The following is a 4,000-nucleotide window of genomic DNA, read 5'->3' as shown; positions in this document are numbered from 1 at the left end:
TGAGCGTTTCGTAACGGACCTTTAAGGGCGTACCGGCAGTAAGAAGGTATCCGAACGCCCAATAGTAAAGTATCGAGTCAGCGGAGGTAATATTGTCACACCGATGTGTGGATAATCTTTAAGGTTCGCCGAAAATTCATGACAGTGGAGCGGCGCGCGGTGGAGCGAGAATGATACCAAGGTAACGTAGTGTCTGTAGACACAGGAGAGGCGTCAAGTCGTCGTGTGAGATGCCGCGTCCATTGGGTACCAACGTGGATTTAGCCACATTCATGTTACTGCCTGCTGCAGTTCCGTTGATATCTAATTAAGAACCGCCTGTGCTTCATTCAATGAACGGAGGGGGTCGCTCCCATACGCATGACACAAAAAAGTGTGCTCTCACAAAGTGAGATCAGAAAGATGGGTCGTCAGACTACCGATGAGTGCCTACAGGTTTATGGCATAGGGCAGTGTCGAAAGTGGCCAACGCTGCCTTACAGAACGCCGGATGGTCACTGGTGTCATAACAGGGCCATTGACCTATATCAGGGATTCCACCTGCCGTACAGGCACCTGGTGGTATGGATAAAGGCGGGTGGAAAACCCATTTGGCTCATTACTGAGAACAGCAGACGATGCCGCACCTTATCGAATGCGCTGTCAAAATCAATGGTAACCACCTAGGCGTGGAGTCTGCATGCTGCTCTTTGTGGAATTAAATCACTACATTCTCTTGTAGCCGTTTGTGTATTAACTCAGCCACCCGGAGTTGCCTGTTATGGGGATAGAATCGATAATTGACAGTATGTTGCTCTTCACTGAAAGCTACAAGTCTGAAAACCATATCTGCAGCTGCAAATAACATGTTGCTGCTCTATACGTTGCTTTAGCATGATCCATTAACAGATGGCGATCGGTGTGTTTCACACTGTGATTATAACTGTTTTTGTAGTATGTTTGACCCTGCTATCTTCTTCTTCTTCTTCTTCTGAACTGTCATTAGATGTACATCGCTGATTGTGACATTGTTTTACGAATGAAATGGCCAAGCAATACTCTCTGTCAATTAACTGTTATCGACATCAGGCTGAAGTAAAAAATTTAAGTAAAATTTTTTCACTCACCTGTCAATCATATACCGAAAGTCTGAAACAACATAGATCAGAAACAAATTTCTCGACCTTTAAATGATGTTCAATGTACAGAAAAATGAAGTGCCCAATGAAAATTTAAAATATAGAGTTTAAATTAAGATATAAGAACTGTGCGGAATACTAGTGGATATTTTCTGTTCATGATATCGATCATCATTCAGAGATGCGTCAAGTGTTTTTACTTACTATGTTCACACAAATAAATTCAGAAAGTATTTAACAGTTTTATATATTTCTTTGGTAACTACGACGATTACTTTCAGGTATGCACTTTCTCTATCTCATTTGCTTTCTTCAAAAGTAGATCCTACGTTTGTCAGCTTGGTACCCTCATTTATCCGTTTCCACCGTTCGTTTGGGTATGAAAATTCTTACAAGAGTCCATTCTCTGGAGGCTTACTTTCAGTCCTCAGAAACATGTGGTCAATGAGGACTGAAATAGGAGTTCCATACCATATTTCAAATCTGTAGTGTGGTAAGGACTGTGATTGAAAAGTATGGGAAGTTGAAACGGTTTTAAATATTGAGTTTATCCAATTTTCCATGGTAGCGTACACACTATCAAAGATTCGAACTACCTGTGATCCTCAGTCAGTTGTTCACACTAACACTGCACTGCCTCTGGCAGCACGTTAGACCAAAAACACAGGTTCCCTGTTAAGTAGGGAGATGACCATTAGCATGGAACAAAGTATATGGCTCTTAATGGGGGGCCGTAGGTATAAATTTATGGAAGCAATACAGCGTTAAAAGTTCTTTCTTATTGGTGCATGAGGTTTGAAACGATCAACAACAGCTATATTTTTAAACCAAAAAGAAGTACTCATTTCTGCACGTATGCCAGTTTTCTAGCTTAGTATTAGAAGCCAGAAGTAGTTGTTGAACGAAGAAGAAATATAAATAAATACAGCCTAAGTGGAAACATGCAACATTACTTTAACCAGCTAATCAATCCTTGTGCTGCACTCAGTTACACAAATGTATAGCGCACGCAGGCAAAATGCAGGAAACACTTTTGAATCCCGGTCTGGCAGATGGTATTGAGCATTACTTTGGTAGCTCCTGGTTTACACCTTTCTATGTTGCACTGACAACTCAACACAAAATTTTGTATGCTGGTCCTTCGCAAGTTGTAACTATTTCTACTGGTATGCATACAAAATGTTCTTGTGTTTTAAACAACGATGTGTACTCATTTATTTGTTTGTCCTATACTTCAGATGCCACCAAAAATGGACTACACGCCAGAATACCAGTACGTCAAATATCATTGCATGCAGGTCATGGTGAACAGCGCAGTGGCTAGCACACTGGACTCGCATTCGGGAGGACGACGGTTCAATCCCGCGTCCGGCCATCGTGACTTAGGTTTTCGGTGATTTCCCTAAATCGCTCCAGGCGCATGCCGGGATGGTTCCTTTGAAAGGGTACGGCCGACTTCCTTCTCCGTCCTTCCCTAATCCGATGAGACCAATGACCTCGCTGTCTGGTCTCCTCGCCCAAACAATCCAAAAAAACACGCTGAACAGAAAGATATCTTTTAAGAAATACTACCTAATCGTTGAGGTACAAATGTGCTGTAATTCATACAATAAAACTTCAGACATAACATCATAGCTGCTTTATTTCCATATATTGTCACACTAAACACAGTTAATGCTGCGGTCTTTCATTGGCTGCGAAATTCATCCCAAGATGGCTGCCCTGTAGGCAGCGTGATACGGGGCGACGTAGGCAGCAGAGTAGGGGGCGGCGTAGGCCACGGGAGCTGCGGCAGCGGTGTAGGCGACGGGGGCGGCGACGGCGGGGGCAGTGTAGGCGACGGGGGCGGCTGCCACGTAGCTGGCCAGCAGGCCGGGGGCCGGCTTGGGTCCGGGGACGGCCAGGCAGGCGACCACCACGGCCAGGACGATGATCACCTGTAGGTCCAACACAAGGACTCGGTAAGCACACTGGTCTTGTGAGGGAACAGACATGGAGCAGCGCAAGAATGCAAGATTTATATTTAAAGAGAAGTGAAATATTTAAATTGTTAAATTTCAGACAGAATCATGAGGTTATGTAAACACACGTAACAACGTGAACACAGTTAAATGATAATAAAATTTTATTTTTGTGCAGGTCTACAGCCTCAACGTGTCTTGAGAATGAGAAAAGGCAAAAAAGAGCCAAAGACCTACTGGTTAGCTTGTAGCCTGGCGCTTACGGGGTTAGATACTGAATCAAAAACATACCGTAATAAATAAACCTCTAATTGCTCAGAAATATCTAAATGTAGCATTCAGCCTCTGGTATCGTTTCTCGCACCCACAGCGGAAAAAAAAGCAGAAGAATATTTCCTCTGTTACATCTTACGGTGCTGCAATATTTAAAACATTCCAGTGGATTTTGCGGAGCAGAATATTTGGATTTACACCTTGAGATTCAACCTTTGGTGCTTGAAGATAATTCTCGTATTCTAAGAAGTCTCGTATCTGTAAACTGCACGGAGAATTGTTGACTAGTGTAATTTTGGAAGAGAGAGCACAACCTAAACTCACCTGTTTGTACATGTTGCTTGCTTGGTGGCTACTGGTAACCCTGTGGCTGCAACACGCCACCTAGCCTTTATATACTGAGATTGTGGGCCCGAGCGCTCGTCCAAGTCACGTACAGCGACGGCGATTACGAAGCCGAAGCGGCATGTGAAATGCAACGCACCCAACGCCAGGGACGTGTTCCCTCTTAGGTATCGCAGAATACTCGAATATGACGTATCTGATTTAAATATAATCATTCTGATGCGATAAATATTATATGTAGGAAGCTTTACTTACGGACGTTAGTCGTTTAGTCGTAAATCCAATACGAGATACACCTATAAC

The 4,000-nt window shown here is 43.4% G+C and overlaps 1 protein-coding gene across 1 annotated transcript; it reads right to left on the bottom strand.

Moving 5' to 3' along the window:
- Positions 1–2,742: 2,742 nt before the first annotated feature.
- On the bottom strand, positions 2,743–3,705 carry LOC124805377 (vitelline membrane protein Vm26Ab-like). Its single transcript, XM_047265934.1, has 2 exons — positions 3,677–3,705; positions 2,743–3,055 (listed from the first exon to the last, which is right to left on the bottom strand). Exons 1-2 carry the CDS (start codon positions 3,686–3,688, stop codon positions 2,822–2,824), a joined length of 246 nt encoding a protein of 81 aa, XP_047121890.1. The 5' UTR covers positions 3,689–3,705; the 3' UTR covers positions 2,743–2,821.
- Positions 3,706–4,000: the final 295 nt, after the last annotated feature.

The sequence above is a fragment of the Schistocerca piceifrons genome, chromosome 7 (genome assembly GCF_021461385.2).
Source record: "Schistocerca piceifrons isolate TAMUIC-IGC-003096 chromosome 7, iqSchPice1.1, whole genome shotgun sequence".
NCBI classification, from domain to species: domain Eukaryota; kingdom Metazoa; phylum Arthropoda; class Insecta; order Orthoptera; family Acrididae; genus Schistocerca; species Schistocerca piceifrons.
This window is presented reverse-complemented; position numbering and strand designations above follow the sequence as displayed.